This window comes from Anomalospiza imberbis, chromosome 14 (genome assembly GCF_031753505.1).
Source record: "Anomalospiza imberbis isolate Cuckoo-Finch-1a 21T00152 chromosome 14, ASM3175350v1, whole genome shotgun sequence".
NCBI classification, from domain to species: domain Eukaryota; kingdom Metazoa; phylum Chordata; class Aves; order Passeriformes; family Viduidae; genus Anomalospiza; species Anomalospiza imberbis.
The window spans coordinates 5,243,580-5,256,381 of NC_089694.1; the positions used below are offsets into that span (position 1 = coordinate 5,243,580).

General features: G+C 47.6%; 1 protein-coding gene across 2 annotated transcripts; it reads right to left on the reverse strand.

Annotated features, from left to right (window-relative positions):
• Nucleotides 1-8,662, reverse strand: LOC137482380 (putative P2Y purinoceptor 10). Of its 2 annotated transcripts, none has more exons than XM_068204652.1 (2): nucleotides 8,123-8,662; nucleotides 1-3,019 (listed from the first exon to the last, which is right to left on the reverse strand). In XM_068204652.1, the coding sequence occupies exon 2, from the start codon at nucleotides 3,015-3,017 to the stop codon at nucleotides 1,995-1,997; it is 1,023 nt and encodes a 340-aa protein (XP_068060753.1). In that variant the 5' UTR covers nucleotides 3,018-3,019; nucleotides 8,123-8,662; the 3' UTR covers nucleotides 1-1,994. The 2 variants fall into 2 exon arrangements, with proteins under 2 accessions (XP_068060753.1, XP_068060754.1); XM_068204653.1 differs by lacking the exon at nucleotides 8,123-8,662 and adding an exon at nucleotides 7,238-8,005.
• Between the last annotated feature and the right edge of the window lie 4,140 nt (nucleotides 8,663-12,802).

Genomic DNA, 12,802 nt, shown 5'->3' on the forward strand with positions numbered 1-12,802 from the left:
TGATGTTTGCAAAACAGCCATTATTTTTATTTTTTTTTTCTTTTTTAGCATCAGTTCTTGGGAGGTAAAACCCACAGAAGGAGATACAGAGTTCCCGTAAGTGCCCTCAGCTTGTTTTCACAAGCTGATCAAGGGAGAAGGGTGCGAAAGTGAAGGGACAGGAAACAGCTCCCAGTCACGTGGAGGCTGAGCAAGGTCTATAAAAACCCTCAAAACAAGCACTGAAATTGAACTCTCCTTCTCTGACAGCTTTATACAGAGTGTAGCTTATGAGAGACTGCTGAACTGATAACAATTGATTTTTATGAGGTCAACTCTGCCCGTGAGCATCCACCCCTTTGGAAGGGGACTCCTTGCAGTGTGCAAACATTTCTTGTGTCAGTGACATCAGAGAGAACATTTCCATCGACCCCAGTGCATCCTACTCAGCTCAAAATCATCTTCTCACATCTAGGAGAACTATGACAGCTTATTGTGTTTAATCAGTGTTGTTGCCTTTTAGAGGGAAATGGTTGTTTAAACCCTGATTCTTGACTTTAAACCCTGATTCTTGACTTTTCCTCTTTTTTTTTTTTTTTTTTTTTTTTAAACAGAAGTGGGAAAACACAATACAAGGAAATATTTGGCTGAGTTCATTTTAATTCAGTGGAATTGAGTGGTTGGGGTTAAAATACACATAGCAAGTGTTTCTGGTATTTCTTCTGGTTTTGTAGCAACTGTTGCAAGACTGTACAAATTGTTCACATTCTTTTGAAAATATACTGATTTCCAAAGGCAATAAATTGGTGACTGTTCAGCCAAATCCATCCCCAGGTATCATGAGATACCCTTAAAGTTACAGAGTGGGTGGACTCGGCTGAAGAGCTGTAACTAATTAAAAATAACGGGTAAATGAATCCTTCCTTGTCGCTGCTTTGCATAACTACCTAAAAATGTAAACATTAGGATCATGACAGGACCTGGTGGAAAAAAAAATCACAATAGTTTGGGAATTTAATTTCTGCTCTATCAGTGAAATCACCTTGGCAAGATTCCTCTCTTTTTTAAAAGATGGATCAACTGAACAGGTTGAGCTGAGCTTTTTTTGGGCAGATTAATCTCAGGTACCTCTGGACCACACACAGAAGGGAGTGAGAACCTGAGTGGTACCACCAGCACCATCAAACCCACTTGCACTGACCCCAGGACCACCATGGTCCTGCCCCAAGGGGTCCAAAGGCAAAAGCCACCTGCCCATGTCCACCTTGCCAGCTTGGAGGGGAAGAAAGTCACCTGGAGCAAGGGAAGGTGCCGCTCTCTGGATGTTTGAGGAGAATTTGTCTTGCAGAGGGTCTTGCACCAGCTGCAGGTGCAAGTTCTGGGATGTGTCAGCAATTAGGGAGCAAACAGAGGTGGGTGAGGAGGGAAAGGAGGAGCAGAGCAGGAGGGTGAGTGCAGAAAGGGGGAGCAGAGGTCACTGGTGACCAGTGGGATGCACCAAACCCAAGAGCACATGGAAAGCACCTGCACACCTTCACCTGTCCACAGCCCCCACTGCACAAACCACAATGTCCTTTGGTTGCTACTGGCCAGTTTTAGGTTCTTGTGTGGTTTTCCCAGAGAAGATCCTTCAGCAGATGTCAGTGTATGAATGTGGGATGTCTCTGGCTTGATCATAGAGCCTGCAACTGGGAAAATAGAAGAAAAGCCTGGGACTTTTCCACAATTTCCCAGTAAAAGCTTTTTTACTCCCTCCTGTGTACTTTCTAGTTCAGTGAGGTCAGGTGGGGGTGGCACAGGGAGGGGGACAGTCACATCAATTGGGCCACTCACCAGATTCCAACACACCAGTCTTAGACAAGGTTTTATCTTCTATATACTGAAAAAATTCCACTGCCACAAAATTCCCTTGGACAAACCGGCAGGATCTTCCACAGCGGAGTTGGTAATGGAGTATCCCAGACCAGTCTCAGATTTCACTTGAAATACCTTAGTTTCTTCCAAGTGGCTTTTTGTCATTCCTTCATCGACGAGGCGCTCTCTTTGCTCATGAGCCGGCTCCGGATGGCCATGCTGCTGTGCCTGGAAATCTGCTCCTGGAACTCGGAAGTCATGAAGAAATAGATGATGGGATCCAAGCAGCAGTCGAAGCTGGCGAGGCTCAGGCAGAAGGGCTGGGTGTAGAGTGTGATGGTGCTCAGCAAGCAGTCGGTGATGACATTCTCCTTCACCAACATGTAGAAGAAGAAGTTGATGTGGTAGGGAGCAAAACACACACAGAAGACAATGGCACACATGGAAACCATCCTGAGGGCCTTCCTCCTCTCCCCATTGTTTTCCTCTGGGATGTGGAAGCCCCGGATGGAGTCTCTTGTTTTCCATGTGCAGAATAAGATGATGACGAGCGGGCCCACGAAGCCCAGGAGCTCGGCGGTGCCGGTCATCAGCACCGTGCCCACCTTGCTGTCGATTGGCTTCACCTGCAGGTCGGCAAAGCAGCTGGTGGTGTTGGCACCCAGCCCATGGCTCCTCATGATGGGGAAGGGCACACAGAGGGCCCCCACGACGAGCCAGACCAGGGCGCTGATGGCCACGTCGTAGCGGCGCTTCCAGCCCTTGGCTCGGAAGGGGTGGTACAGGAAGAAGTACCGCTGGATGCTGATGCAGGTGAGGAAGCAGATGCTGGCGTACATGTTGAGGTACTTCAGGTAGAAGCAGAGCAAGCACAGGACATCCCCAAAGGGCCAGGTGTGGTTGATGTAGTAGTAGATGCGCAGGGGCAGTGAGAGGACGTGGGCCAGGTCGGCCACGGCCAGGTTGATCATGAAGATGACGGCTTTGCTCTTCCTGCTGAGGAACCGGCACAGGACCCACAGGGCAGCGCTGTTGGCCAGGAGCCCCGGGATGAAGATGAGGGTGTAGGTGGTGGCATAGAGGCTGCTCTTGAAGGTGATGTCCTGACGGGAGCAGCTGTGGTTGCTCTGGGTCATGACTGGGTTGCTGGAAGAGGCTGTGGTGGTGTAGGGTGGGTGGGTCATTCCTGTGGAGACAAAAATGGGATGTGAAGGCAAAGGTTCTGCAAGAGTTGTCAGTGCTCATGTCTGCATTTCCCATTTGGCTGTTCAGCACAAAGCAGAGGTTTGGGAGTGTTGTCTGCATGAAACATCCTGGAATCATGTTCAGAGTTGCCCTGTCAGAGATCCCACTGTTCCTTCAGGTGTGGGAGTCCATTCCTAGTGTGTCAGTCCCAGGAGCACAAGTGAAGCTGTGCCACACTGATCACGGGGCAGCAGAAGAAGCTGCCCATCCTTTGGCCATCTCCTCAAGGTCTCCTGTGGTTTGGTCTCAGGGAGCAAGGCAGGAATACATGGATGAAAGTGGCACATCCCAGCCTCCATCATGGTCATGGCCCAGCACTCAGAGTGTGGGTGCCAAGCACTGAATCACAGAATGATTTGGTTTGAAAGGACCTTAAAACCCATCCAGTGCCACCCCCTGCCATGGCCAGGGACACCTTCCACTATCCCAGGCTGCTCCAAGCCCCATCCAACCTGGCCTTGAGCACTTCCAGGGATATGCTGGGCTATGCTGGGCATTATGTGGGGACAGGCCTCCGAGCCCCTCAGAGGACCTCATGGACCCACTTTGTCTGACATTACAGGCACAGACCACATGCAAAAGGGTAGCAGGGAGTGGACTTGGAAAATGTGACTGTTGTGAACACAGCCAGTGCTCCTGAAGTGCTCTGTTAATGTATTTAAGCTGATGGAACACACAGAGACCTGGTCACGCCACCAACTTCTATTTGTCATCACCATGGCAGCCTCAGTCTGACTCTTTTTTCCGTCAGATAATTTTACTTTTTAGGTGCTGCCAATTTCTGCCTCTCAGCCATCAGCAAAATGCCATGTGTTGAACTGTTGGGCCACTTTTGCCAGCTTTTGTAACTGGGACCAGTAAGTTTGGTCACTCGTCCTCAGCAAGCCAACACAGGCAGGAGTTGGGGTTTATTGGGGGTTTCCTCACAGCATTATAATTCTCATTACAGTGATTCCCTCTCATGTTGAATATAACGGTTAAAGCTGAAAATCAGCTTCATGTGGCACTGCAGACACTGATTCACTCCTCTGACTCATTTCCTGCAACGGGCATTTGCCAGAAAAACTGTCTCTGTAGGTAGAAATTAGTAACTCCTACTCTGTTACTGAAGCTTTTTCCTTCGTGTTACCAAAAGGGTTGAGTTTAGAGCTCTCAATGACACAGAGCACAAATTGCTGGGTTTTCAGCCTCTTAATCATTGTGGTGCTTCCATCTGGCAGCTCATCCAGACTCTGTCCAGGCTGACATGGAAGGGTTGGGATTCAGCCCCCAAAACGCCCAGACGTGGCAAAGTCCCATACAGGATATGGCCAGTGTGCAGGGCCTTGTAACCCCAAACAGATTCTTGCTTTTCTTTCTCAGCTTCTCTCTCACATTCCCACAGCCTTCAAAAAGCAAGGTCTGTGTGTTTATCTCCTGCAGCAGCCTCAGCTTCAGCAGCTCCAGCTGCTCCGAGCATCAGGGAAGTGCTGCCTTTGGGAAGCTCTCTGGCTTGTGCCCTTCCTTCACCGAGATGCTGGATCCCAGGCCCTCAGAGCTGCTTTTGTCCCTCCAGCTCCCTCCCGATCCCCGTCCCCGCACACAGCTCTGGGACAGGATGCTCTGCTCCGTGTTCCCCATCGCAGGACACCACAGCCTTGCTCCTGCCACGTGAAGAGGGAAGAGGCTCCAAGTGTGACAGAAACGCAAAAGAAAGATTCATCTGGCTCACGGATTTATCTCCCCTGAGAAGCAGCAATGGAGGCCTCCTGCTCTCCTTCTGGGAGCTGTCAGGACAGGGAGTGAACAGGGACTGGAGCTGGGCACGGGGCTGTTCCTCCCCTCAGAGTGGGGGATGTGGTTACATCCCAGTTCCTGGGAGAGCTGTGAATTTCTGCTGCTCGGGAGGTTTCTTCCCTTTCCAGCTGTTGTCCTGCTGGCCATGGCCTTGTCTCTGGTGAAAGCACACCCACTGCACCGTCTGTCCCTTCATGTCACCTCTCCCTTTGCTAGGAAACCCTTTTCCAAGGCCTCACATGCCTGGTTTTCCTTGGGTATCAAAGTTGGAAGGTCTGGCCTGCGGCTCCTCCAGACACAGATCATTAAAACCACACAGGATTAGGGACAACTGCAAAATTTTATATTTTAAAGACACTTTTACAATTAATTATCTAATTAAATGCTGGCCAGTGTGTGCTTGTTCTTCAGTCCCATGAGTTACAGCAGCCAAATTGCTTATTGAGGTCCTTAAATACAGCTAGGCCTTATTTAGTCCCTTCCAACCCAGAATATTCTGTTGATTCTGTGACTTAGCTCTCATGTGACACTAAGGACAGTAGGGGTGATGGGGTGAAGGTCTGCTGACTCAAACTGGGCTCTGACCAGAGGTTTTAGGGCAAACTGCTGTGTCCAGCATGTGTCCCTGGAACAGGAGGGTGATGCTGAGGGCACACACTCCATCCCAGAGCTCAGCTTGGCTTCCTGGTGGGACAAACCCTGCCCACGCAGGAGCCCAAGGCCTTGGGGGAGAACAGAGCATGGAGAGCTTCCTCCTCAACCATCACCTTCATCTGCTAATTGTCCACAAGGTGTCAGGGTTCATCCAAATTCCATTTCTTGGCTCTCTCTAAGCTGTTTTTCTCACCCCCAAGTGTTGACTGAGTGGCAGCAGTGGGAGCTCTCATGAGTCCACCTTGCCATCATTTAGGAGGATCCCAAACTGAAAACATCCAGTGTTGTTGAGTAACTGATATTAGGGGAAAAAAATTGTTCTCAGGAGTGGGCCTGGTTGCTGATATCTTTTCTGATGATCTTTAAAGGTCTTTTCCAACCTAAATGATTCTATGATTCAATTTGCAGGTAGAAGAATCCTGAAAAGCTGCACTTTGATGGAGATCATGGAGCTGTGGTGAACCTGGGAGCCAGGAGGTTATAAAACCCATCCTGCAGGTGATGTCCCAGCCCCACCATCCCAGAAGATCTAACTCAGAGGAGGTGGATGCCCTGGAGTCAGAAAATCTCTTCCTGCATCAGGGAGTGCAGGGTCTGAGCAGGGTGACCTGGCTGGCAGTGCACACAATTAAAACATTACCACAATTAATATGCATGGGGTGGTTCATCAGCAGGGCCTTTCTGAGGATTAAGAATTTCATTACAAAACCATAAAAGCATAACAAGATTAAGCCTTCTTTTTAATCAAAATGCACCCAGACACACACAGTGCACCACAAAATTACTGCATTTCTGCCTTTCGTCTCACTTTGGCTCAGACTGAGGCTTAATCCCACACCAATCCCTTCTCTTCCCTCTTGTGCACAAAAGCAGATGCTTGAGATACCACTGAGGGTCCTAAAATTACATCTCCAAAGTCCTTCACTGAATGGTGGAGGACTTCACTGCAGCAGGGGCTGCAGAAAATTGAAATCTCCAGTAGATTTCATCAGTGCTCATTTACATCTTGGAGAGAGCTGGCTCCCACTGCAACATTGCTTTCAGAATATGAATTTAAAAAAAAAAAAAACAGTGTCAAATAAACACACTGAGCTCCAACCACTATTTTTTATATTTTTGTGAGGTTCTGCATCCCTGATGCTGCTGCAATAAGGATATAAGAAGAGAGCATGTTATTACTGGAAACTAAGCATAGCATTCCTAGGCAAAAGATGTTCATCTGGATAGGCTGAGAAGCTCAGGGATGTCATTCCAGAGCCCTGGATCTGTCTGAGGTGACCATCAGAACCAGGTTAATTGATTTGATTGGGGCACAAACATCTCTGCACTCTGCCCTCAGTGCGCGGCCATGACACCGGAGTGAAACCTCTGCGCTCCGAGTGGAACATTTTACAGTTAAAGGTGCTTTTTTTGGTTCTCTTCCACAGAACAAAGAGCAGGTCTGGGCTGTCTGCTGTATTTTCGTTTTGCAGCACTGGTGGAACTCCTTCCTGCAGCTCCAGCAGAGACAGCAACAGCCCCCTCGCGATGCTGGCTCCAGGCTGGGCAAGGGCTGTCCCATGGATGCACTTCCCTCATGGATGGAATTCCCACAGCTGATGATGCTGGCACTGGGGCCAAAGTCCCTGCACTTTTACTTGACACCAAAAATATGCCCTTGAAAGGAACCCCACTGTCCCTGCACAGCTCCTGCTCCAGCCTGCTGAGGAATCCCAACATCCTGACTCACCTTCTCTGAGATTCCCTCTCGATCCACGTGCAGAAATCTTGGATTCAGGGGCCACTCACTCTAAATCCTGTCTGTGACCATCCTATAGTCTGTTTGCTGGGCCCCCAGCAGAGCTGAGCTGCTGGTGCAAGTGAAAGCAAAGCCAGCAGAAAAGCACCTTTTACAAAGTACAGCTGGAAACCTGCAGACCATGAAGTCAAGTTTAAAGCCTTCAGCCCATGAAGTTAAGTTTAAAACTTTCAGCCCATGAAGTTTAAAATCTTCAGCCCATGAAGTCAAGTTTTAATCCAGAACAGTGACTACAGCCTGAATTAGGAATTAAAACCACCTCAGAATTCTCATTAGCAAATGCAAGTCCAAGCAATCCTGCTATTTTTGTCATCTTGTGTCCCCTCACTATTATAATTTTCCTCCTGTTGCCGCTCACTCATAGAGCCTTAGATGGCACAAAGATGGGCAGCACATGGATTTTTATTTTATGGCAGTATAAATCCCTGTTGGAAAAAACAGATTTTCATTTTACCCTTACTGTCAAGTATGTCTTTAAAATAAAATATATTCCCAGAGGAATCAGGCAAGAGACAGAAATTATCCCTATTAACGACACTGCAGAACAGTTGGAGCACCACTAATTGCCCACGCCTGACATTTGTTTTTGCAGGCGCAGCAGCCGCTGTTTGAACTCCTCCATGTGTTCACCCAGAGCATTGGCACACGAGGAGAGCAGCGGCTGCTGCTGCTGCTGCAGGGCTCCGAGAGCCACAAAACTCCTCCTGGCAAGAGCCACCCCCTAAGGAAAAGCCCGAGGAAAGAAAGGGACGTTTCTGCAGGAAGCAGCATGGGCGCAGTTCTAGGTCCCAAGGAGAGGGTTGAAAGCAGCCTTACCTTGGCGGGCAGAGCCGTGCTCAGTGCAGCCCAGTGCTCAGGAGGAAGTGGAATGTCTCCTGCACCACTGTTTACATGAGCGAGGGGACCTGGGTGACATCATGAGGTGCCACAAAAGGTGCTGCTTTTGCTGGTGCTCGGCTGTGGCTCCAGCCCTGCTCCCAGCCCTGCCAGCTCAGTCCTGGTCAGTTGTCCCCACAATGACCCCAAAATGGGGTTACGTGCCTTTGTCCCAGGTGTTTTCTGTCCTGTGGCTCTGCCGGGCTGGCTGGGCACCCACTGGGAAGATTCCAAGTGGAGTTGGGTGCAAAGCACCCCTTCCTCCTCTCCAACTCTTCCTCCCCTCCAACTCTTCCTCCTCTCCAATTCTTCCTCCCCTCCAATTCTTCCTTCTTTCTAAGCACAGCTCTGAGCAGACCATGGAAACACTCCCAAGCTTTCTGCCCACTCCGGCCTGGCAGCTCAGCCCTGCTGTCCCCTCCTGCCCCTGGGGCTGAGGACCTGATGGGTGCTCTGCTCCAGCTCAATCCTCCGGATGAGGTCTGACTTCCCAATGGCTTTTTTTAGCACAGTGTGAGCTTTGCCTGACATTTCTCCTGAACTAAATAAGTCCCCAGCTCGGCTTACACTCGCTGGATCTCCCTGCCAAGGGTGGCACTTCTGACATTGCTTCAAGGAACGGGCATAGATCCAGCCTCACCTTATCCCAGGGGATGAATACACAGCTGAGGCTACAGCTTTACCCTCTTGGAGGATCTCACCGTTTGGATTTTCAGAAAGCCACCAGGAATCTGCCCTGCTTTGCCTCTTTGGGATCTTCCTCTCAGCACTCAACTGTCACCAGTTGAATTCTGTCTGCTCTGCTGTGGTCTGAGTGTGTGAAATCAAACATCACAGCAGCTCCTACCTGCTATGGGGACAAGGCAAGTGTTGACATCTGACAGCTCAGAAACCTCAGAAACCCAAAAGTGATGGCTCATTCAGGTAATTCCACATGAGCATCCCCTAAAGTGCAGTGCTATGCTTTCCAGACAGTCTCGTTTCCATCACTTGTGAAAGAAGGTTGGTAGAAGTTGGGAGCTTGCCAGGTATTTATTTTAAAATTATTTATATGGACCTTGTGAAAAGCAATAGTGAGGTTTTGGCCAGTGCTGCAGTGTTTATCAGCACATCCTGTTTAGCTGATTTTTTTTTTTTTTTCCTCAGCAGTGGAAATATATTTGTTGGAATTTATCCAATCACAAAATTGGCTTTCACATAAAATTGCCACACTCTGCAGCCTGGCAAGCTGAGAATTTGGGGACAGCAGTTCCCTGACTGACCCCACCAGCATTCGTGGAAAACAAACATTCAGAGAATCACAGAATCGTGGGCTGGTTTGGAAGGGAGTTTAAAGCTTATCTTGTTCCGCCCCCTGCCATGGACAGGGACAATTTCCACTGTCCCAGGGTGCTCCAAGCCCTGTCCAGCCTGGCCTTGGACACTTCCAGGGATCCAGGGGAAGCCACAGCTTCTCTGGGCACTCTGTGCCAGGGCACCACCACCCTCATTATCAGCTCTTCTGCAGATGCTCTTCTCTGCATGAATCTCCATCTAGGACAGGCTTGACTGATCTGAGCAAAAGCCACAATCCTTGTGAAGAAAGGAGAGGGAAAAGATGCAGCTGCTGTTCCTGTCTTTCCCCGTGGCCATAAATTGCTCTGGTTTGGGGCAGGTTGTTACATGAGAGTTTTAGAACCACGCAGGAAATTTAAAAGCGCAACTCATTGCACCTGCAGAATTTACTGCTGAATTTCTTCTTCCTTAAACAAGTACAGTTGCAGAGGATCTGAACCCTGTTTACTGCTGTGGTTTATCAGTTATCCTGCAGACAAGGGCTCAGGAAGTGGCTTTTTCTGCTGATAAACCAGAACTGCCTGGAGATTTTGCAGACAGTTATGCTGGGTCCGATGGAATTTCCCTACAGAGCTCTTTGCCCTCATTCTGAGGGTAAAACTTCGGTTTGTGCAGCTTAAAGGCTCTTTCTCCTCTTGGTTATGGCTTCCAAGAAATATTCATTACCAAAATTACCTGGATTAAAGGAGAGTTTAGATTCTGCAAGGCCACCTAGACTTCAGTGCCATCATCATGTGACAGAAAATTGAGCAATCCCATGGTTTTAACCCAAAAAAATAGCTCCAGCTTTGACTGTTTGCTGTTAAGGAGTTGGGTTTGATGTGCAATGATCCCAAATAGAAAGAAGTTTCCATGCCTTTTCCATGCTTCTGTTTCCTTTCCAAGTTTTTTCCCCAAATCCAAAATTAAGTGGCTGCTTTGTGGCTTTTTTGTGGTTTAGTCCATAGAACTGTAGCTGGTTTTTTAGAGGTTTTCCACATATATAAGGGGAGAAATCAAATAAGGAAAAAACCCTCCCATAAAACAAATTACAGCCCTTCAGTGGGAACCAGAGGAAAAGCAGCTGCATTTCTAAACTATTACTGAGATAGGTATGTAATTTATTATTTAGTATATAGAAAACATTAATATAGTACATTGTATAGTAATATTAATATAGCAATATTCATAATAGTGCATAATTACAATTTTTTTTTTCTAAAATCACAGAAACCCAGGAGATTTGGATGGGAAGTGACCTCAAAGTCCATTCAGCTCCATCCCCTTCTACAGGCAGGGTCACCTTCCACTCTCCCAGGCTGTTCCAAGCCCCATCCAAGCTGGCCTTGGACACTTCCAAGGATGGGGCATCCAATAAATAATAATGATATTGGATGGAGCAGCCAATAAAAACCATCAAGATTTAGATTTCATGTCAATTTTTTTTTTGCTGTCAAGTCAAGCCTTTGGGGTGTGGAAAAGCAGACATTCAACAAAAGATCACACCAAGAAATTTAAGTTTGGTCAATAGTTGTAGTCTGACAAGAAGAAAATAAATAATTGTATCCTGATTCAGTAATTCTTCCTATGGAGAATTTATAGGATTATTTCAAGGAGAGTGAAATATATATGTAGAGGTTAAATTACATAACGGTGTTGTTTAATATATCAGATAAGAGAAAGAGGAACAGAGAATGACAAGCATTTAAAAATTCTTCCCTTTTATTTCTGGTTTTGGGCCTCAAGCTGATAATAATTTTTTTTCTTGCAACAAAAAGTAGCAGGAGGCACATGGAAAAAGTCAGAACGGGGTGTTCTGTGAGAAATAACTTCTAATTACCTACATTTTCTGGCCACTGAAATATCATTGCTCATTAGTGCCTCTCTCTCTGCTGCTACAGAGCTTCAATTGCACCACATAGTTAATGATTTCCTCTGCCTCCAGTACAGACACACACGTTCCTCCTGTCCAAAAGAGAGGCTGATTCTGTTCCAAAGAAATCAATTTTTAATTCAAAACAGCAGCTTTTCCTAACAGAGCTGCCTGGTAGCTGTGTCCCAGCCCATCCCTGTGTCCCACGACAGCCGTTCCCTCCCGTGGGCGCTTGGAAGTGGGGATAAGTAACGAGCTGAAAACACACACCAAAGGTTTCTACAGGAACAAAAATATTCCCCCCTGACAGCAGAAAGAGAATGGAGATCTTGGAATGCTGGTGGCCAAACCCTTGGAAGCTCGCCCTGGATTTTATTCAGAGCAGCTTGAATCCCTGGAGCTGCAGGAGAATCTGAGGAGTTTTCCAGTCGGAGATCCAGGGTTTGCCAGTGCTGGCCGCAAGGATTTGCCCATCATAACCATTGCTCTTTGTCAGAGTCATTTACTTCCTAAATTCTGGGTTTTTACAGAAACTAAAAAGGAGAAAATGTATCTTCCCCTCTAACCAACCAGAGCCTCTGAGAAGTATTTTCCATGCAGCTGATGCTAAAAATAATCATTGGTTCTCTTTGCTGAAAACTTCTCCTTCATCCCTTGCAGCTCAGAATCCCTTGACAAACAGATTACAGCAGCCTTTTTGGAGGGGAAAAATGAAAAATTTGAGGGAGAGGGACCTGGGGGGGGAAATGACCTCTTAGTTTTGCCTGTGGTGGTTTTAATTTCTTTGCCCAGTTTAATTTCTTTACGAAAGTTCTGTTCCCAAGGGGGTCTTTGTAGTGGTGAGTTTCCCCGGAGCAGCTGCCACAAGCTGGCACATGAAATTCCTTTTCCTTACGTGCACAGGGAATTGAGTGCATTGTTTGTGTTCCTTCTGGAGCTTTATGCTAAAGCCATTGCTCTCGTTTTTCTGGGGGAGAATCACCAGCACAACCTGGTGAGATCCAGCTAAATGTAAAGGTTATAATTTGTGAATTTAGAGCTTCCAGCAAAAAGAGCTACTGGTGTTGGAACATCAGCCTCAGGGAACCAACTCAGCCTGGAAGTATCTCCTGGAATTCTGTCACCTCTCACCCACAGGTGGCTCACCCCTCAGTAGAGGCAGGACAAGTCTGAGAGTTGCAGTTTGAGCTTGGACACATCCCAAACCATCCTGAGATTCCATGATCCAAAAGCCAATGTCCCATATATTGTCTGTGACACTGGTGCAGCCTCCCCATGAAGGCTGCAAAGAGAAGGGTGAGAATTTTCATGAGAACTGGAAGACAAACCCAATGAGCTCCATGGGGAATTCCCGAGACCAGAAAACCCCCTCCCAACAAATATGATCAACACCAGTCATGTTCTTCATCACATTTTCTTCATGAGGCTCTGCT